General features: G+C 37.4%; 5 protein-coding genes across 6 annotated transcripts in view; 3 read left to right on the top strand and 2 right to left on the bottom strand.

Moving 5' to 3' along the window:
• LOC134820409 (uncharacterized) overlaps nucleotides 1–908 on the bottom strand; it is a 71548-nt gene extending 70640 nt beyond the window's left edge. The window contains exon 1 of the mRNA XM_063830783.1: nucleotides 903–908. The gene's annotated coding sequence lies outside the window, so the exon portion shown is untranslated. The remainder of the gene's footprint in view (nucleotides 1–902) is intronic.
• LOC134820410 (uncharacterized) overlaps nucleotides 1–15545 on the bottom strand; it is a 24926-nt gene extending 9381 nt beyond the window's left edge. The window contains exon 1 of the mRNA XM_063830784.1: nucleotides 15228–15545. Within this exon, the coding sequence (XP_063686854.1) occupies nucleotides 15228–15381 (154 nt within the window). The 5' untranslated portion in view covers nucleotides 15382–15545. The remainder of the gene's footprint in view (nucleotides 1–15227) is intronic.
• On the top strand, nucleotides 4273–5518 carry LOC134820453 (CCR4-NOT transcription complex subunit 9-like). The gene has a single exon (XM_063830837.1). It carries the CDS (start codon nucleotides 4274–4276, stop codon nucleotides 5135–5137), a length of 864 nt encoding a protein of 287 aa, XP_063686907.1. The 5' UTR covers nucleotide 4273; the 3' UTR covers nucleotides 5138–5518.
• Nucleotides 5687–10799, top strand: LOC134820408 (transmembrane 9 superfamily member 3-like). Its single transcript, XM_063830781.1, has 13 exons — nucleotides 5687–5829; nucleotides 6002–6197; nucleotides 6329–6500; nucleotides 6677–6860; nucleotides 7006–7173; nucleotides 7394–7619; nucleotides 7837–7967; nucleotides 8547–8665; nucleotides 8870–8959; nucleotides 9132–9278; nucleotides 9594–9677; nucleotides 9937–10013; nucleotides 10168–10799. The coding sequence occupies exons 1-13, from the start codon at nucleotides 5758–5760 to the stop codon at nucleotides 10233–10235; spliced, it is 1734 nt and encodes a 577-aa protein (XP_063686851.1). The 5' UTR covers nucleotides 5687–5757; the 3' UTR covers nucleotides 10236–10799.
• On the top strand, nucleotides 10982–20004 carry LOC134820411 (syntaxin-16-like). 2 transcript variants are annotated; one of them, XM_063830787.1, is made up of 8 exons: nucleotides 10982–11135; nucleotides 11294–11329; nucleotides 11936–12102; nucleotides 17629–17812; nucleotides 18049–18095; nucleotides 18243–18363; nucleotides 18672–18842; nucleotides 19062–20004. In XM_063830787.1, exons 1-8 carry the CDS (start codon nucleotides 11016–11018, stop codon nucleotides 19197–19199), a joined length of 984 nt encoding a protein of 327 aa, XP_063686857.1. In that variant the 5' UTR covers nucleotides 10982–11015; the 3' UTR covers nucleotides 19200–20004. The 2 variants fall into 2 exon arrangements, with proteins under 2 accessions (XP_063686857.1, XP_063686858.1); XM_063830788.1 differs by lacking the exon at nucleotides 11294–11329.

Genomic DNA, 20004 nt, shown 5'->3' with positions numbered 1-20004 from the left:
TAGGTAGCGTAGGCATATCTGTCGATAACTAACTGAATATGGCACTTTTTACGCATTCAAGTTGGCATTACATTAATATATAATGCCATTTAAAATATCGTGGGAGAGCAGAATTTATTCGAAATCACGAATGATAAAAATTATCACCTTTCGCACGTGCAAACTTTGAGCGGACGTTGCGTACGCAGACAATATTGAATCACCGTAAATTTTAGCATAGTGTTATTTTATATATAGTTCGATAAGCATGCAAAGTTTCAGAAGATTTCAAATAGAACCTTGGATCACAACGGGACTCCAAAGTTGATAAAAATCGTGAAAATAACAATTTTCAGTGATTTTAGCAATTTTAAATCAATTTGGGCGTGTCCTCACGTTGCAACTTTTCGATTTTCAACTTTAAACATTAAAACTAGCCTATATAACACAATTTCGATCTTTAGGAAGCAAAATTGAGCTCCACAACCCAATTGGGATAGCCCAACCCCAGAGAATACTAATTCACAACTTTTGTGCTTTTATAAAATTATTCTCCAAAAAAGCACTAACTTCAATAGCGAATATCTTTTATGAAGGAGCAAGGTAGGAAAACTTTCCCGTAGATTTTCAGAATGCTTGAACAATTGTTAAAGGTGAAAATTTCCTCACATTTTGAATAAAATTACTCCTTAATGGTGTAAAATTGATTTGAAAAATTGTTATTTTTTCAAAAATCAAGTTTTAAAAAGACTTAATTTGATGACGTTATCAAGTGGTGATGATGTTGTAGCGCGATGCACTACTGGGTCGCGCGCGCGCATCCAATAATGCGCATCTAATAATGCTTCGGTAGATCGGCGAGATGCACCACTGTGCCTCACCGAGCTGCGAAGGATTGACATCGTGAATCAAGTGATGATGACGTCAAATTATTTTTCAATATAATGTAAACTAAAGCATAAGCAATTATTTTTGAAACCTGTGGTTCGAAATGACTGTATTTTTTATACTTTTGAATCTACGGACACTTAAATGTAGGCTACAATTGACTGCCAAAGCGTCTATACATTTATCTATCTGGGAGTGATTCTATTTCGATTCGTATCGGAATCAGCATCCAAAAATACACCGATGTAAATCAATGCAATTTCACAACCAAAGGGCCGTTTCACAAGAGTTTTTTAAAAATTTGGGCGAGCGATTTAGGATGATGATTAATCACTTTACACTCGACTGTCACGTGACTTTTTCAACCCGTTCTCTAGCTAGTTCTGAACGACTTTTCGAAACCCTAACCCTCTAATCTGATCCCAACCTTAACCCTAACCCAATTTAGTAGGAGCGAGATTTTGAATCAACACCAAAAGTTTGATTTTGGGCCAAATAAAAGATCACAGCTTTTTAATTTTGCAAATTAATGTGGTTGTCATGACTACTAGGCTGAATGCAGCGTGCAAAAAGTAAACTTGACTTGTATCACGTCGTGACCCCCATCGTTGTTTCACTATATCGTTACACCCCTGTAGAGTTTCTACGATACAGGGGGAGCTGCGCATTCGTGCGCGGCGGGTCATACAACGTATGACAAAACTTGACGTGACGCACGAGGACAAACGCGCTGTTGAAAATCGATTTACCTGGGGACCCCAGGCTATTATGTTCATTAACATATAGACAATTAGGCGGAATGACAGGCTGAGCGCGGCCCAGTAAAAATCGATCACCTCTAGCGAGCCTGACAGGCGGTAAAGTTTTTTGAGCAGTGCATCGCGCTACAAACAATGTTCACATAGCCATGTGTATACGCGCGCTACTGTAAGCGAGAGGGCTCTGGTTAGAGCAACAAACAATGCATTACTGGGCGGCGCTTTGTCATACGTTGCATGAACCGCAGCGCACGAATGCGCGGCTCCCCTGTATCGTAACCTAGTGAAACGACCGTCAATTAACAGTGAGAAAATCGAGCAATAGACCAGTAAGTTAAATAATATATATGTTAAACATGAAAAGAATGGCGCCGGATAAAAAAGATTAATTCTTTTCCATTTTCTGACCACCGTGTAAAGTGTACTCGATTACAAATTATTTTCAAATTATTATACAAATTATTTTTAACGGCCAGGTAGCGCAGTTGGTTAGCCAGCTTTGCAATCGTGAGATTGCGGGTTCAAATCCCACTGCCTGCCTGGTCGTGGGGTGAGTGTCGTTGACATTCAGCTAAGGATCGTGAGTGGTCTATGCAGCCCCCCGGTCTACTCAGCCGAATACTCGAGAAATCGGGTGTGAGGGTTAAATGAGGAGCTGCACATTGCAGCAAAGTCTCGGGCGAAGAAAGTATGGTACACACTACCTTAACCGTCACTGGCTAAAAACAAATCCTTCGGCTTCCTGTAATTGGCTGGTTGCACTTGTGTAACAATATGGCTGTTGGAATACTCCGAAGTAAAATAAGTGTCTAGATAAAAAAAAGAAGCGCTACCAAAATACTCTTTAATTATAGGGGTGTTTTATGCGAACAGTAACAGTATTAATCATAAAATGCAATGTTTCTTTGGTGCCCAATAACCATGTACAAAATTATTAAAGCTGTTTAATGATTTTTGATTAATGACTAGTTAACTACTGCTCGAATTGGTCATTGGTGCCACCAATATCTGGTGTAGTCCTCCTCCTATCCGGGGCTTATTGTTTGGATGGCCTAGTCAGAGCATTCGCTTTCTGAGCAGAAGGTCCAGGCTTCAAATTTAACTGTAACTTAGTTTATGGAGATAGCTAATAGAATAGCTATAAGGATTCGTTGGATTTATGCGAAATCACTCATTGAAATGATCAGAAAATCGTAATTGAGGGCTAAATGAGGGGCCCTACCAAAAGATCAAAATTCAAAGGGTACCCCTAAGGTTTGAAAAAAGGGATGGGCGCTACAAAAAGATACTAGCACTCAGGGTCTCTTTCAGTGCACACAGATTGTTTCGAAATTCATATTGATTTACGGTGAAGGTGGACAAATTTACGATATAGAATATATTTGATCAATTCTTAAACTTATCAACATGGCATGGGAGCCCATAAATGTTATTAGATTGTTTGTTTGTAATTAAATGATTAAACCGAAAGTTTATTAGCTATGCTTGGCATAGATCCCTTTTCTGCACACAAAACATGCAGGCCATCTGGCATGGCTAGCTGGTATGCAATTATACGCTTGAAAAGGGAAATGAAACGTATGTTAATGTTATAGTTTATTCCAGTTCACTCATATGCCCAATATTGGATAGATATTAAAACATTTAGTCGATACATAGGTTACACATAGTGCCCATTACCCTCATCCTTCTATATTTATAACAACATCCTCAATTTATGAAAATGTATAAAAATCGTTGTACAGTAATTCAATTTCTAAATTGTATTACTTTCTTTCCTAGTGTGTTCTTTTCTTGCATTATTGAAAACCTTTAGTTAATAGTTTAATGCAACGTCAAAAATTTATGAGGTCTAATTTACGAATATGGATACTGTTGGGGAGGTTGCATCAAACAATATTGTTCAATATTGAAGCTGAAAGCAGAGGCGGCTATTGAGGGCGTCCAGGCGTCCGTGGACGCCTTAAAATTATTATCTGGTGGCTGGTGCTTAAAATAGAAATAGTAATTAGTAATAGTGTTAGGAAATAACAAATCGCAATATAAAGGTCTTCATTTACTATCATACGTTTTAATGTAAGCGCACGCGTGATCTTCGTGATATTTTGTGTTTAGTTGTAGGGAGTCCTGGACCACTCAGCCGCGCAGTTTTAACACATAGTTAATTGTAAACGGTACAAAGCACATCGTGCGCATCCCACTATAGGTAATCTATTATGATTTGCCTCGATTTGGGGGTCCAGGACCCTTTGCAATTTGACTGCTATATGATACTGCGCGGCTGAGATCGTACACGTGTGGACTGGTGTCCTGTTTCACCCATGTTATAAGTATTTGTGTTTGTTTGCTGTCGCCTGTAAAGTGTTACACATTACATTTACAAGGCCCTGTGTGTAATGTAATCGGTAGTTTGGAGGGATCAGCTTGAGCCGGCTCCCAAGCCCCCTCCCTCCCCCCAGTCCATCGATTGGACCCCCAACAAAACTGCCAGCCAGCTCCCACGAGCCGCCTCTGGCTGAAAGGAAAATCACTGTCACGTGTTGGGAATGGCTCACTTCTCAATCAGTTTCCAGATCTATAACCTGCACATACAATAGTTGTTGATTTAAAGATTTTATGTTACTAAATTTCCAAAATTTGCTTCAGTTATGACTAGCAGTCCAAAAGCAACTGTCGACCGGGAGCAGATTTATCAATGGGTACAGAACCTTTTGAATCCAGAAACAAGGGAACAATCACTTGCAGAACTGAGCAAGAAACGAGAATTAGTTCCAGATCTTGCTCCTTTGCTGTGGCATTCATTTGGAACAATAACAGCTCTATTACAAGAAATTATTGCAATTTATCCCCTTATATCACCTCCCCAACTCACTGCTCAGCAGAGTAACAGCGTATGCAATGCTCTTGCTCTATTGCAATGTGTTGCTTCTCATCAGGAGACAAGATCTTACTTCCTGATGGCTAATATTCCACTGTTCTTGTATCCTTTCTTACACACCACATCTAAACTCCGTCAGTTTGAGTATCTGAGACTGACTAGTCTTGGTGTTGTGGGTGCTTTGGTTAAACCTGATGACAAGGAGGTTATTCAGTTCTTGTTAAACACTGAAATAATTCCATTGCTGCTAAGAATCATGGAGCACGGAAGTGAACTCAGCAAAACTGTTGCTACTTTCATCCTTCAAAAGATCTTGCTTGATGATCATGGACTTGCTTACATCTGTTATACCTATGAGAGATTCAAGAGTGTCACGAGTGTTCTACAGTCAATGGTTGACAGTCTAGTCAGAGAGCCCTCTGGGAGACTTTTAAAGCATGTAGTGAGGTGCTACTTGCGCTTGACAGACAACCCAAGGGCCAAAGAAGCACTAAATCGCACTCTCATGCCAGAGCAATTGAAAGATGGAAGCATTAACAAGATGATCAAGCAGGATGATAACAGCACCAAGAGGTGGGTCCAAATGCTGCAACGCAATCTCAGCAATTCCAAAAACACCCCACAGCAGTTTTAATAATCTAATGATGGACACTCATGATACTCTCCATTCTTTTCACAGAAGACATTTTATATGGCCTTGGTGTATTTAGTCCTGTCAACGATCAAGGCATCATTAGCTGACATTTGACCGATAGGAAGTGCATTTGTGGAAGTTGAAATATTTAAGCATTTGAAGAGCCAGTTTTCACCCTAAAGAATGTTACAATTGACAAGTGAGGGTAGAATATCACATTAAATCTTTCAAACTTCTCTTAATATTCATGTTTGAGATTGATAGATGTGATATTCATGACACAAACAGGATTTACACATATTATGATAACTGTAAATGTATACTATTGATGATATATAACTTGTTTTTTCAATAATATCTTAACTTTAAAATAAGTATTTATGTGTCGTTTATTATTATTAATTATGTTTTCTTTGACAAAAATTCTTTCAAGATGTCATATTTACATGCAAAATGAATCAAAACATAAAGTTCTTAATGAAAAACCGGACAAAACCATAATTTTATCGATCACGCTACAATGATTATGTTGTTTCTTTAACCATTCTTCTTGTAGATGATGACATGCTGAAGTGGTAATTGCTTGGTGCTTGTGATTGTGATTGTTATCAGAATCGGTTATGTGGAATGCTATAATCATATGCTTTTTAATCTTTGCAGATTTTGTTCTTGCAGATGAGCATGATCACAAGGTATGTAATATGTATACTGTGTATTACTCATATGTATACTGTATAGTGTATATATTGTATAATGAGCTTTTATGAAATATTTTGAGATCTAGATAATACATTTTACCGAAAGGTTAAATTAGTGAACTTACCACAATTATCAAAATATGTCAATAACAATTTGGTGTCTCAGTACGAAGATGGGGAAGAAGTAGTACTATGGATGAACACAGTGGGGCCCTATCACAACCAACAAGAAACTTACAAGTACTTTTCCTTGCCCTTCTGCAAGGGGCCCAGACAGGGAATATCACATTACCACGAAACTCTGGGAGAGAATATTTTAGGGGTCGAGTTAGCTTTCAGCGGACTTGATATTCAGTTCAAAAGTAGGTTATGCTATTAAAGTTCTAATTTTAGTTTTTCATTTTTATCAAGCTTGTAGGAGGAATCATAATACCTTTTGTCATTATTCGAACAAGAATCTCTTAGAAAAACTAAAGAAAACTTTTACTTTCAGAGAATGTAGCGAGTAATGTGTACTGTAGGCAGCCCCTGACGAAAAAGGACCACAAATTGTTGGTGTACGCTATCAAGAACCACTACTGGTATCAGATGTATCTTGATGATCTGCCCATATGGGCTATTGTCGGAGAGAAGAATGAGAAGGAGTATACTGTTTGGACTCACAGGTAATTTAGCTACGATTGCTGTACACTTCAATCTCCAAATTACTATGGGAGGAGAGCTTAATTTTCGGCAATTTTATCCCCTCGGAGATTCTGGGCACAAAAAAGGTCACCTCCTTTCATATTCTCTGCTGTTGTAGTATGGTGTCCCACTCTATTTCTATATATAACGTTTTCAGGAAAATTGAGATTGCATACAACGGTAACAGGATTGTGGATGTTTCTGTGACAACTGAGAAGAAAACTATGGTCGCTGAGGGAACCACCCTGGAAATGTCATATGAAGTCACATGGACTGAAAGTAGTGTCGAGTTTAAGGATAGATACGATAAATACTTGGACGCGTCTTTCTTCAAACACAAGGTTATATCTTGAAACTTATTGTTGAAGCTCAATTATCAAGATTGAACCTGGAAGCCATGAATTGAGACTTCATATTTACACTAAGCAAGTATGTGTTTGCGAAATTGACAATTTTAAAACGATATAATAATGACATGGATTACAGATTCACTGGTTCTCTATCTTCAACTCCTTCATGATGGTGATATTCCTGGTCGGTTTGGTGGCCATGATATTGATGAGAACGTTAAGGAAAGATTACCAGAGGTACAGTAAAGATGATGATTTGGACGATATTGAGAGAGATTTGGGTGACGAGTATGGATGGAAACAGGTGATTTTCATGTGCAAAATATCAATTCTTAAAGCTGTAAATGTAATGTTATCTTTTCGTATATTGATTAGAAGTCTTTCATTTTCTTCAAATTAAGTTTTCCAGTACTTACAGGCCCTCTAACTGTCACATTCCCTTGTTATTTAATTTTGCAGATATATTGGAAGTACACAAAGTCTCATTAGATAAAAACATTAACTAAAACATGCACCCTTCTCAGATCCACGGTGACGTGTTCAGACCAAGCGCACACTCTCTCTTCTTCAGCACCCTGATCGGCACTGGCTGTCAGCTCTCCTGTGCAGCACTCGTAATCATCCTCCTGGCTGTTACAGAGAAGTTGTGGACGGAGAGAGGTAGTATCCTCTCTACTGCAATATTCGTGTACGCTGCTACCTCCCCCATTAATGGGTACACCGGCGGTGCACTTTATTCTCAACTCGGAGGTGGGTATTTTCTTTGGCTTGAGCTTTATGTTGGTTTTCGTTGTTCGCGCTTTCAAATCTTTACAGTGTAAGTTGGCGGCTTCGACTCTACATCATCTGATGGAACCGGAGGTTATAGTCCAAGTTAGATAATATTCTTTAAAAAATATCTACAATTAGCCGGCTATAGCCGACTATAGCCGACGAGTCTCATGACAATAAATCGATATAAAACCAGGTCGCCGGTGGATCAGACAGTCGTTAGTTGGAGCGAGTCTGTTTCCTGGTGTTGTGTGCTCAACTTCTTTCTTCATCAACTTCATTGCTATCTCCTACCACAGTGCCAAAGCAATCCCATTCACCAGTATGGTAAGTACCTGTTAATTACTATTAGTAGCTTAATTACTTAATTAGTGACAAGATGATATAATGATCAATTAATGGAATTTAACTAAAATAAAAGAATGAAAATAGCAGCTAGAGGATATTATACTGAAACTTTCCTAATTTCATGTAGCTAAGATAAACAATCGTTCAACCTTGTATCTGGTCCTTAATTTCAATTGTTTGATAAAAATTAGAATGTCGGAATCTAGTGCTCTAGTTAAATGTAGAGTTATTGTCTCTAAATTCCTTTGTAGTCCCTCTCTGGTTACTCGTAAACAGAACAGTTCTAGAGGGCTTATAATATTTTCCGGGAATTATTTCCCCCAAAAGTCCTGGACTCTGGTAACCGATAATTTTTCGCGAGGGTTGCCAGAGATTATGAGGACAGACTGCGAGTCACCTCAGACTGGCTGGCGGGAAGTTTCAAAACAAATAACAGTGGCGCAGTACTATATATTACACACTATATTGTATCATGCGCACGTATCACATTACACATTTTCCAATCATAACAGGAAAAAATTACATATTTCCAAAAAAGTGATCCTTTATTATTGCCAGATAGCGATAGCGTCAATCTGTCTATTTATAATCCTGCCCCTGACGATGGTGGGGGCGGTGTTTGGGAGGAACGTCTCCGGTACTCCTAAACCTCCCTGTAGAATCAACCCTGTACCCAGGTTTGAAATATCCATCATCTGTTGTCATGTTGGTGTAATGATTGCCGGGGATAGAGCAATCGTAATCGTTATATTTCTTTAAGACGAGATTTTATGGATTTGTAAAATGAAACTGTATATGTTTTTGTATTTCACGCCCACGAAATCTGGGTGAACAAATTCTGCATTACATTCTTTCTTGGTTTTTTATTGGATTTATTTCAGGCAAATTCCGGAGAAGAAGTGGTTTATGGAGCCAAGTTTTATTGGGTGCGCTGGAGGAATCCTACCATTTGGTTCAGTTTTCATCGAAATGTACGAAAATATAACGATATCATTCTTCAACTCTTATAATTCACTTACTCCTCCGAAAGTTCGGTACCCCTAAAGCACTAATAAATAAATGTAAGTGATCTTAGATCACAATAAGAACTGTCCAGATTCTTTATCTGTATTTGAGACGCAAGGGTAACTTTAAAATCCCCAGGTACTTTATATTCACATCATTTTGGGCGTACAAGATTTACTATGTATACGGGTTTATGTTGCTCGTTTATCTCATCTTGATGGCTGTTACAATCTGCATTACCATTGTCTGCATCTACTTCCTTCTTAATAGCGAGGATTACCGATGGTAAGTCAATCTTTCCCATCGTTTTTAAGTGTATCGGGATTTCCCCTGGAATGGTCACAAATTTACAAAATATAGCATAAGTTTTAAGTTCTATTTGAGTTGGCCAATGACCTCTTCTTGCTCTGTATTGCTATAATATGATGTATGCGAAATTTTATGATTTAGTCTTCAAGAAAGTGCTGAATTATGAATTTCTGGAGGAAATTCCTTCTTGAAATAATCGGCGGGCACACCCTTTCCCGAATATAGAAGAAGAACAAAACAATTGAATGATTTATTCCCAGACTTCGGTTACTAAACATCGATATTTTCCAGGCAGTGGACAAGTTTTCTCAGTGCAGCATCTACTGGTTTCTACATCTACCTCTACGCTATCTACTATTTCGTTTTCAAGACCAAGTAAGATCGGATCGCTTTGATATGCATTTTATGCCGGATATTGGATGATAATTCGGGATAATTCGCTCTGAGCTAACGTGGCGATGATCTTTGAGTTTATCACATTAAAATCGGACTGAATGGAGCGCGCGATCGATATTTTCATGAGCTACGTCGTACATCATCTGGTGCGCACGCGAGTTTAAATTGTATTTCGTGTAGATTTTGACGCGTGTATATTTGCGGAACATTATGTATGGTTAATGGCAATGTATTTCAGAATGTACGGTCTTTTCCAGACAGTCTTCTACTTCGCCAACATGTTCGTTTTCAGTCTTGCTTTTGGTATCATGTGTGGTAAGTAAAGGGTCGTGAAAGTTATTTAACCGACCGTCACCTTAATGATTATTACCTAGCTAGGAAGTTTTGGAGTGCTTGTTTTTAACATTGATCAAAATCATCTGTTTATAGCTTCCCATCCATATTTTCTATCATCACCAAAAAATTTCAGGAACAATCGGATATCTAGCATGCAGGATATTCATTTACAAGATCTATGCCACGGTTAAAATAGACTAGAAAGAATTGGTAAACTACCCGATATCAGTACAAAGTTATTTCCTATATAACCTTATTTGGTAATCCCCCCATGATACATACGAGAGTCCACAAGTATAGAGGAAAGATGTAAGAACGACAGACTTATTTTGATTTTATTCAATCAAGGGAACTATTTTGAGAATTAAATGATGGTCATAATATATTTCCTTATTAATAATATAAATAACAATTACTTAACTGTCTTTCATACACTGCTGGTTCTGTAAAAACATTATCATGGTATAATTTTATTTTTTGTGAAGCATGCCAATTTTACCTAATTTTAATATTGTAGAAAATATGGTAATTTCTCGAGGACAGTTAGGAATTTCAACGGTAAATGTTTTATTTTGCTGTTGCATGTTTTGTTTGCATTTGCAATAAACGTCATTATTTCAGTCATAGATTTGAAACATGATAAACAAGTTTCTTTCAAAATATGGTTAACTTTTGCTAAGCTCTGTTTGTAGAACTTATTTATTTTAGATGAAGCTAAATTTACGATAGTTTTGAATGAAATAATTGATACGTTTAAAGGTAATATACCTTCCTCTTTCTTTTCTGTACCATGCCTTCCATTAACCATTTCTTAATTTTACGAACATCACAAGTTATAATTTATATATTTATTAAGATGATTTGAACATCTAAAAGCTGGTTAGAGATATTTAGACATTACATTAGTGTAAAAACCCACCCAGTGTAACATATCGACTCCCAGAATTAGAATGTAAACTCCATTTTTCAAATCACAACAACATGAGCGGAGTACCAAAGTTTCCTCTTGTCACTACGGATCACTGGAATCTATTCAGCAAAGAACGCAACAGGAGTGCTAAGCGGAGACTCCAGGGTCCGGTCAGCTATCGACAAGACGACGTGAGTCAAATCTACTGCCATTTTTTCTTGGTTTTCTGCTTTTACCTCTTGCTTTTTACACAGTTTAATTTTTCATGATCTAGCTTTGATGGTTACATAAAAATTCGAAGCTATTGTTGTGCTGGAAAAGCGCTGATTGTTTAGTTTGTTGCTTTCAGAAGAGCCAACCTGTAGTTGTTAACATTGTTGCAAAGGTATGAAACTTGTTTATGTGCTGCTATCCAATAATTGCTTGTAAAACTGTGCTAATATTCTATGATACACTAGATCATGTGACAACATAACAAAACTAGTCATGTGATCATTCCACCGGATTCCGTTGGATTGAACACGTAAAAACTGGAATTTCGTACCAATTTCCATATATTCGTTTACCGTTCTTCTAAACAATAAATAAATCACAATATGATGGAATAAATGGGAAATCAATCACTCGTTCCGTAACAAAATCGTGATCTAACATTCTTACTGTGCATCGATTGAGCATGTTATTTAATGTTACAATATAATGGATTTATTGCTAACATGAGCCCTCTTTAGTAACTGTTGTGCATCATAGGTTTTAGCGCTGTTAACTGCTCCGGCGAACTATTGTTTCGCTTTCTTGGGATGTGCTGGCACAGTTTTTCGGTTGCTGATTTCTGGAATTTAGATATGACATATCACTATCTTTCGTGTAGGTCCTACACAGTTTCCATCTCTCTTGAGTCTTGAGTTCTATGCTCATTGCACATTGCACATCAAACTTCTTATTAACAATTATTAACCTTTAACCTTTTTAAAAACTCCATATCCCTTAGTCTGGTGGGGATGTGGACACACTCCTCAATACTGACTCAGAGCGTGGCGACTCCAGTGCAATCCTGCCTCCTGCTTTCACTGACGAACTAACAAGCATAGAGTTCGAAATGTCAGATATCCGGAGGAAAATGACCCACTTGGAATCCCTGCACGGAGATCATCTCAGGTGGGATTATTTGACTACCCTAGTCAAAATAACCCGGTGATTCACCGTCTATTATATTTAAAATATTGTCTATTCACCGTCTATTATATAAATATGCATTATACAATGTATATTATATAATTATTATACAATATACATATTATAGTTTATACATAGCTATTCATCATCATGTGATATAGAACAGCTACGTGAAATTAATTATTTTGCAAACATACACCTTTTCACCTTTTGACGAATGCCCGTTGTAATTACTGCAACAGTAGCAAAATATTCCTCCCTTTTTAATTATTTTCACCCTTGACACTTTAAATTAAAATGTAGCGTGAGAATGGTAAGAATGGTGAGAATGGTGAGAATGGTGAGAATATGTGACCTCCAATATTATAGCAATCATCAGACCCTGTATATTGAGGGTGGTGTTCCTACGTCTTACCACGTGACATCTGCTCGTGCATTTATTGATTATGGTTGAATGGTTAGTAAACTTCACCTGTCAAAATTAAGGACACCCTACTAGCCCTGGCAAATTCAAGCAAGTCCGGGGTCAATTTAAATTAAAAATCCTGCTTTATGAGTACAAACATCTTTATATCAGGATGTCATCCGTACAACCCATGCTCCCTTTACAATTCATGTAATCTGAATTCTGAAATTAATAATGTGGAAATACCTCTCTTTTTCCAAACTTTCGACCTACATGTACAGTTCAGGTAGCACCGTTAGATTCACGTTAGGGTTTGTCGAACTACAGTACGTGCCGAACTGGGGTGCGTGTCGAACTAGAGTCCAGGTAGCGCACTCTAGTTCGACAGAAGTATGGTGTGTGTTGAACTAGTGTTACGGGTGATTACACAAAAATGGAACTTTAAAAAAATCCTAGATGCAAACTGTACTTCAGTGGCTGTAAGAAAGAAATTGCTCCAAGCCTACAACAAGAGGCTTCTGAGTGTTTGCCATTGACTCTTTTTGTTCAAAATTGTCCAAATTTTAACACTGTTTCATTGATTTTGACCACAAATGAATTGATCCGCTTATTCCGCCCGATAAAAGGATTTGAAAAAAAAGTTATATTTTTATGTTATCACCCGTTACTGTACAATAAACCACACTGGTTATTTGACAAAGTGCAACACGAAGTGTTGTTGAAGTGTTAAAACCCTTACCTCTGGTTTGTTTAACAGCAGACCAAAACAAAGCATGTCGGAAACGCGGCAATTTATTAGTAGTAGTACATTTTCTTCAATCCTCATAATAAGGGGTCGTTCACATTATTACGTAATTATTTTTTGGAACACACTTACACCCCCCCCCCCTCCGTAATCAGTTTTACATATAGCTATTGCAGTCAAAATTACACTAGCATAATCATTCGGAAACCCCCCCCCCCTCAGCTGATTACGTAATATGTGAACGACCACTAAAGCTCCTCGTTCTGTGCTTTTTGCTCACTCAAGTAGATTGCCAGCCACAATTTAAACAACTTTGAAATGAAGTTGTTTATAAACTTGATTTTAAAGATGCTGGAATCGGTCCTTTTGAAAATGCAGAATACAAATTCGGCCCGGAATCAAAATCGAAGCGGTTGAAAATATTTAAGAAGAATACATAAACCCTAAAGGAAGTGGCACCATTCAAGACATACCGCATACGAGACAGAACTAAATTTCTTTGCTCTGCTTGACCAGACTGAGTGGGTTAGATATCTGTCTGCTCCTAATTTGGACGAGTTTACACTATTCAAGCTATTCATCATCATGTGACAGCTACGTGAAATTAGCTCTTTTGCAAACTTACACCTTGTAACGAATGCCCGTTGTAATTACTGCAACAGTAGCAGATTATTCCGCCCTTTTTATTTATTTTCACCCTTGACACTTTAAATTAAAATGTAGCGCGAGAATGATAAGAATGGTGAGAATGGTGAGAATGGTGGGAATATGTGACCTCTAATATTATAGCAATCATCAGAGAGCCCTATATATTTAGGGTGGTCACGCGCATCTGCTGGTGCATTTATTGGTTATGGTTGAATGGTTAGTAACTTTATCTGTCAAAAGTAAGGACACCCTACTAGCCCTGGCAAATTCAAGCAAGTCCGGGGTCAATTTAAACTAAAAATCCTGCTTTATGAGTGCACAAATTTTAATATCAGGATGTCATTCGTACAACCCGTGCCCCCTTTACAATTTATGTAATCTGAAATGAATAATGTGGAAATACCTCTCTTTTCAAACTTTCGACCTACATGGATACAAGGATACAAGGATACAAGGATACATAAGTGATAATTATTTTATTGAGTTCACAATAGTTGTAATTCTGGAATAATTTAAAGTTACACAATTCTAGTTATTTACAAATGTGTAGGGATAAAATAGAAATGTTTTATAATACTATTTTTCTTTGAATAGATCGAATTTGTAGAGTTATATCTTATTTTGAGGTCCTATAGCATTATGCACTGGCAGTATTTGAGTGGAAATCTGGGCTCTTACAGTACTGGCTGTAAATTGTTCGTTCATAGAGAGAATTGAATGGATTGCTCTAGCTGTGGCAGTAAATTTTGTAGGGTCTAGAGTTTTATCAGATAGCAAACCGGCTAGGTCAGTGATATTTTTGGGATGGAAGTTTTTCTCTAACTGAGGAGTAGAGTAAACAGTCAGTTAAAACATATACAGTCCAGGTAGCACCGTTAGATTCACGTTAGGGTTTGTCGAACTACAGTACGTGCCGAACTGGGGTGCGTGTCGAACTAGAGTCCAGGTAGCGCACTCTAGTTCGACAGAAGTATGGTGTGTGTTACGGGTGATTACACAAAAATGGAACTTTAAAAAAATCCTAGATGCAAACTGTACTTCAGTGGCTGTAAGAAAGAAATTGCTCCAAGCCTACAACAAGAGGCTTCTGAGTGTTTGCCATTGACTTTTTTGTTCAAAATTGTCCAAATTTTAACACTGTTTCATCGATTTTGACAACAAATGAATTGATCACGCGATAAAAGGATTTGAAAAAAAGTTAATTTTGTTTGTTATCACCCGTTACTGTACTGCGAACGTGTACCACAGTGGTGATTTGACAGAGTGCAACACGAAAGTTTGTTGAAGACGAAGTGTTAAAACTCTTACCTCTGGTTTGTTTAACAGCAGACCAAAACACATACGAGACCAAAAACAAAGCACGTCGGAAACGTGGCAATTTATTAGTAGTAGTACATTTTCTCCAATCCTCGTGATGAAGCTTCTCGTCCTGTGCTTTTTGCTCACTCAAGTATATTGCCATTCACATTTTGAACAACTTTGGAATGAAGTTGTCTTAAAACTTGATTTTAAAGATGCTGGAATCGGTCCTTTTGAAAATGCAGAATACGAATTCGGCCCGGAATCAAAATCGAAGCGGTTGCAAATATTTAAGAAGAATAAAGATACCCTAAAGGAAGTGGCACCATTCAAGACATACGAGACAGAACTAAATTTCTTTGCTCTGCTTGACCAGACTGAGTGGGTTAGATATCTGTCTGCTCCTAATTTGGACGAGTTTACACTATTCAAGGAACTACTTGCCTGTTACGCCTCACTTCCCGGTAATTTAGCTCCAATAGATCTTGGCGATTTCTCTGCAGTGGTAGTGAATACTCGGCACAGCGGAGCCTATCCCTCCTGGGGCATCATGGCCGCTGTCATGCATCTTGAATACCTCTACAAATCATTGCTGCACATACCAACATCTGACGTCACCATATTCTCGTCCCAATACTTCCTGAACTGTATTAAAGGCCAGGATCAATCTTATCGTCCATCTTTCCCTCACGAAGTATGGAAGACCTTGCGGGATCATACCTTTATAGGTCTGGAGGATGAGATGAAGTGGAGCGGTGTTAAACAAGAATGCAAGGATACTCCTCCCAATGCACTAGAAGAAGGGATGGATCTAACCTCTTTCCACATGATTAGCTTAGGGAAAGATACAATGGAGAAGAGTCTTAAAAGAGCTCCGCTGACCGTCTGTATTCATGTAGAGGTCGATCATATCGGATTTTTCTTTTACCAATCTGGACTTTTTACGGACATAGTAACAGGAAACTTGTTTGTGAGCTGCAATCATTTCGTTATCTTTGTGAGCTACGCAGATGATCACTATCTGGTGCAAAATTCATGGGGAATAGATTGGGGGATGAAGGGGAAAATGGCCATCAATAGGAATAGTATTGTTAAATATCCTATAGATCAATTCATCATTTTTTACCCTGTTTTGAAATACAAGGAAGTGCAACTTACTAGTCGGTTTGCACACTTTGAAATTTGGGATAAACAATACGCTCGCCACTACGAAGACTTTTATATTGATCATGGCCTCGAAGAAGGACATATCTTTGAGATCCGGTCCAACTCAACTGTAGATGTGAAACTCAGATATCTAGAAACCGCATTCACCATCCTCACTCATACTACTAGCATTTACTACAAAATAGTGGTTAATTTCAAGAAGAAGCTAGTTCACCAGTTCGCACATCTGCCCCAATCATCTCTCGGTATATCCGATGAGTTGACTGAAGAAATGCGTTCCCCTGACTCCTCACCCGACAGGACTGTGGTTCGGATAAGGGTAGATGAACATTTTTTTGCCGCTTTTCTCAACGACCAGCCCCTCAAAGTGTTTCCCCACCTACACGACTACATGGAGTTAAACATTATTGAAGTGACAAGTGATGGAGAAATAGAGATCGCCCAACTTGAGGAGAAGATAGTTCCTGTTCTGTCTCCCAACAGCGGTGGGATCTGCAGGAACACGGAGTTGGGGGCCGACTGTGAGATGTGGAGTCAGATTGGGTACTGTCAGGATACTTCCCAGTACCAGGACTTTATGGAGGAGGGCTGTGCTATTTCTTGTGGGAACTGCTGAGACTGTTACCCGTTATTACCCCTGTTATTACCCCTGTTATTACCCCTGTTACCCGTTATTTAGGACTTCGCGGTAGTGTCAATGTTTTGGTTTAATATAAAGTTAGGAATGGTTTTAAGATATAGTAGAAATTACTTGCTCCTGAATGATAATTTTGAACGATGAAAGGTTTTTTTATTTTGAATATTACTTATATATATAACTTATAGAACTGAACAAATGAAACAAAGTTCAAATGGCAAGTTGCAGACTATATAGCAATTAAACTACAGCAATCGTCAGGAACTTAGATTAGATAAAGAATATTCTCTTAAGACAGTTTGCTCCTTCATAAACTTAACAACAGTGCATTATAAGCAATTTCCTTAATTTTATTTTGAATTGTAGTTGACGAAGTGAGAGTCTCCACTCAGTGTGTCAACTACAATTCAAAATAAATGATTGACCCACTCATAAGAGCAAAAAAAGATTACCAATTTCCTTAATTACTTATATAATGCAAATAAACGTATTTCTAATAGAACAATTCGAAATTCTGAAATAATCATAAATTATAGCCCAGGTCGGGTAGTTACTTTTTCATTTCTAGAAATATTATGGAGAATAACATATAATAATCTCTTACAGGAACGCGTTTGATGACGACAGAGAGAAAGAGAATGAGATAGAAATTCTTACCAAGCAAATAACCAGAGGATTCCATAAGTGTCAAAATAGTATAAAGTTGATTGGACAAAGAGCTCGGAATTCCAGTACTCAACAACTTAGGATGGCCACCAACATCATGTCATCTTTAGCTTCCACTCTTCAGGTATGCGTGATTCTTAAAACTAGAATGTAAACCTAACCTTCAACTTATTATATTATATATAGAGGTAGACTTAACCCTCAACAAATCAAATTTGCGATACCTGATATCGACGAAGTTCTTGACACGTATTATTAGATTATAATTATATTATTGACAAAGTTTTTGACACGTATTATTAAATTTTGTAACATTATTGAATATTATTATTAAATATTTCATTATGTTATTAAATTCAGGAAGAAAGTTCAGATTTCAAGAAACTACAGAGTGACTATTTGAACAGGTTTGTTTCTTCTCGGAGTAGAAATTCGTATTCTAAAATCGAAAAAGGTAGTCGAATACATGGAATTTGTTTATTTTCGCCCTCATAGTTAGATTACATAATACTTTTACTTCAAAAGTATGTTATGAAAGTAAATCTCTTTTTCAGATTAAAAGGCAGGGAAGAAAGAGAGCGGATGTTAGGAGTTGGGGACGACTACCAGGACCTATTCGGTGGTGATGATGACCAGGAGTACATCGACTCAAAGTTCACCAACCAGCAAATTCAGGTACTGGTATGGATAGCCTTGTTATCTTCACTGTTAAGCTGTAGTCACAGCTCTCCTATTATATCACTAGTAATATACCTATATCACGTAGGTCTCGCGAGCTGAAGTCTATCATGATTAATTACCACTTATCAAGGTGAAATAATCATATTACAAGTCTGTCAAATCAACTACTTACTTTAGGTACTGTAACTGTTAACAATTTATCTGCTGATCCTCTGACCAGGACTGCCAAATTTCTCAGCTGAAGTCTATCATCAATTCATAATATTACAGATTAATTATTATTTAAAATTAACTATCCTCAGATGGTAGAACAAAACAGCAGGCAGGTGGAACAGAGAGACGAGGAAATACGGCGGATTGTGGAGAGTATAGCAGAACTGCAGAGTATATTCAGCGATCTGGCTGGTCTGGTGGCCGATCAGGGGACAGTACTTGATAGGATCGATTATAACATGGAGCAAACTGTCGTAAAGGTAAAATAATATTAATTAGTTCTTTAGATTATAAGTAAAGAATACTCTTCTACCTTAGATCATGAAAAGGTTCACGACCAATTCGGGGGTCACGAATGTTAGCATCGGAGGATATAAATTATCTCGATTTTGTGACATATTTATATTTCTCACCCTACAAAACCAAACCTGGAATAACTGAAATGTATCCTTACTTTATCTGTTTATGTGATGTCGCAGGTTGAGGACGGCTACCAAGAATTGATAAAAGCGGAGAAACACCAAAAGCGAGGGAGAAAGTGTATATTTATTATATTTCTAGCTCTAGTGATCTTGTGTATGGTTGTGGCTCTCTTCGCCACCAAGTTCAAAAAGTGATCGTTTCTCAGATTACTCTGAAGTGCTACAAACTGGCTGATTTTCTGATGCGAATATTATTACTTCTGCGGATGATTTAGTTGCGAAATTGTATGTGTTATCGAATTTGTGTTGTCGGATTTGAAGTTTAATTGTTAATAATGAAGTGATGATGATTGCTGTTAATAATACTTGATAGAATTAAAATTACTAAGTATAATAAGCTCACACGGAGTTAAGATTAAGCTATTCGTTCTCGTTGCGTAACTCGGAGATGTCCTGCATTAATAATGTAAAACAATGAATTATCTTTGAAATGTTTGTAACAGCTGACATTTAAAAATAGAAACAATGAAGGTTTGCATATATTTAAGTTTTATTTACATTATCAAAACGTGGGAATTATAGTCCTCCAAGATTGAAGATACCCTGAATTCTAAAATTTAGTTATTTTTACTACTGAGTATTTACGACTGTATTTACTACTGAATCTTGATCTTGGAATAACAGATTGACATTTGGAACCATGACAGAAGCTACGAATAATTATGAAGATAGGTCCTGGTCATGTTATTTTAATTATTCTACCGGGAATATACAGGTAGGATCTGTTGACGAATTTAAGATCATGTAAATTTCCATTAACGGACTCCCACTTTTGGTCTAAATGAAAATACGGATCGCCTATAATGAGTCCAATTTGCTTTAGTAAATAAGTTTATGTTTAAAGCCAAATTTGGGTGGTGGAAGCATTAAGTAATGTATATTTTGTGTTATTTTGTGTAATATACATTTATAAAACTTGCTGGTCAAGGTTCTACAACGA

The sequence above is a fragment of the Bolinopsis microptera genome, chromosome 9 (genome assembly GCF_026151205.1).
Source record: "Bolinopsis microptera isolate Bmic1 chromosome 9, MBARI_Bmic_1.0, whole genome shotgun sequence".
NCBI lineage: Eukaryota > Metazoa > Ctenophora > Tentaculata > Lobata > Bolinopsidae > Bolinopsis > Bolinopsis microptera.
This window is presented reverse-complemented; position numbering and strand designations above follow the sequence as displayed.